Raw genomic sequence first — 2,205 nt, 5'->3', positions numbered from 1 at the left:
GGGGGGGGGGGGAGGCGTCGGCACAAGGTCACAGCCCCCGGCAGGGCCCCACGGAATCACGCCAGTCAGCACGCAGGCCAGCCACACCGAAGAAGACACACGGGCCAGGGCTGCCCACCGGCCAGGGCCCGGCCCATGGCAGGGTGGCAGGCAGGCGCCGGGCAGACACTCTTTTTTTGGGCCCCGGCCCGGAAGCCCGGCACGCGGCCGCCAGCCAGCACCGGAGCAAGGTCGCGCGCACGTACCCCCAGCTCAAAACGATGGCGATACACATCGCGTGCCTTCAGCGAAAAGAGCACCGACGGCACGGTGACCGAAGTGAAGAGCATCGAGAATGTGGTGGACACCGGCACGACGTTGGCCTTGCACAGGCCATCCTTCACCAGGTGAATGTCCAGAGCCTGGCCCCCGGACAGGTGGTCCGTGTAGACATAGGCAAAGGCACAGCCCACACACAGCAGGGCCATGGCAAAGTAGATGAGGATCTGCAAGTGGCCGGGCATTTGGTGGGCTTGGCGGATGAAAATGGCAAAGCGCAGCTGGAAGCGCGCCCAGAGCCGCTCCGCCCGGGGCAGGTCGTTGGCGTGTGCTCTTCCGATCTGGTCCATGTAGACATAGGCAAAGGCACAGCCCACACACAGCAGGGCCATGGCAAAGTAGATGAGGATCTGCAAGTGGCCGGGCATTTGGTGGGCTTGGCGGATGAAAATGGCAAAGCGCAGCTGGAAGCGCGCCCAGAGCCGCTCCGCCCGGGGCAGGTCGTTGGTGGCCGAGAAGAGGGCATCCTCCGGGGCCTCGTGCGGGGGGAACTCCCCGGCGGCCCTGGGCGCCATGCCGGGGCCCATGGCCGGGGCACTCGGCCTCCCGGCCGCCATGCTGTCGGTGGCCTGTCCGGCGGCCGCGGCCTTCTCCTTCTCGAGGCTGAGCTGGCTCGGGCTGCGCCCGGGGCCGGTAAGACCGGGCCCCTGCGGCCCGCATGGCAGGCCGGCCGCCTCGGCCGACTCGGCCGACGAGGCGGAGGACGACGTGCCAAGCGGCCGGAAGTCCACGGACCACGGGCTGTTGGGCGTCGGGCAGAAGGACGAATCGGCCGCCATGCTGGGCGACGACACCAGCGACCCGAGATCCGCCAGTGGCAGCCCGGCCGGGCCGTCGGCCAGCCCCGCCGAGGACATCTCGCCCAGGTAGATGACCGAGCTGCTGTCATCCAGACAGGCGTCACTGTCGCTGGCGCTGGTGGAGTGCATGAAGGCCCGGTGGCTGGCCTTGAGATCGGAAGAGCACACGTCGGCCGCCATGCTGGGCGACGACACCAGCGACCCGAGATCCGCCAGTGGCAGCCCGGCCGGGCCGTCGGCCAGCCCCGCCGAGGACATCTCGCCCAGGTAGATGACCGAGCTGCTGTCATCCAGACAGGCGTCACTGTCGCTGGCGCTGGTGGAGTGCATGAAGGCCCGGTGGCTGGCCTTGTACCACCAGTATTGCGCCAAGATGTAGAGCACGCGCCGGGCCGTGGGCTACACCATGGTCGGGTCAGTCACCGGTGCGCGGGGCGTGTGGGAGGGCGGCGGCGGGGGGAGAAAAAAGGCAATCGCCTTTTCTTTGCACGACATAAAAAAAAGGCCCCGGAGCTGGGGTCGGCCGCTGGCACGGCCGCCGGGCGGAGGGCCCATCTCCCAAGGGCCCAGGGCCCCGGGCGGCCTGGCTGGACGAACCATCACATATAATGCCGGCATGCTGTTGACCACGATGAAGCTGAATACACAGCTGACCGGGCGCAGGGAGAGCGACATGGCCACGCAGTAGCCGACCGCCGCCAGGGACAGCCCGGTGGCATGGAAGAGCCCCCGATTGCGCACCGGCTCGTGGTGTCGCCGGACAATGTACATGACCATGGTGCACAGGAAGTAGACGCTCAGCGACAGGAAGTAGATGTCGGTGATGGTCAGCTCCGGGCTGAGGTACTCGATCGGCAGCTCGATGGGGTAGGTCTTGCGTGTGATGCCCATGGTCACGGCGGCCGCGGGGGACGACACGGCGCTGGCCCCTCCCCCGCTGCCGGCGCTGCCGTTGAGCAGCTGGAAGGGATTGATCAAGATCCAGGACATGGCGCCGGGCGCACACGTCGTCCGCGGGGAGGAGCAGCGGGCAAAAGGAGGCAGGCAGGCAGGGCGGGCAGAATATGTGGGCAGGGCAGGAGCCCAG

At 68.1% G+C, this 2,205-nt stretch overlaps 1 protein-coding gene across 1 annotated transcript; it reads right to left on the bottom strand.

Annotated features, from left to right (window-relative positions):
- Positions 1-65: 65 nt before the first annotated feature.
- H696_02947 (hypothetical protein) lies at positions 66-2,108 on the bottom strand (the record flags this gene model as incomplete). Its single annotated transcript, XM_009496830.1, has 2 exons — positions 66-1,517; positions 1,716-2,108. 2 exons carry the CDS (start codon positions 2,106-2,108, stop codon positions 66-68), a joined length of 1,845 nt encoding a protein of 614 aa, XP_009495105.1.
- Positions 2,109-2,205: the final 97 nt, after the last annotated feature.

This window comes from Fonticula alba, assembly GCF_000388065.1.
Source record: "Fonticula alba strain ATCC 38817 unplaced genomic scaffold supercont2.4, whole genome shotgun sequence".
Lineage (NCBI taxonomy): Eukaryota > Rotosphaerida > Fonticulaceae > Fonticula > Fonticula alba.
This window is presented reverse-complemented; position numbering and strand designations above follow the sequence as displayed.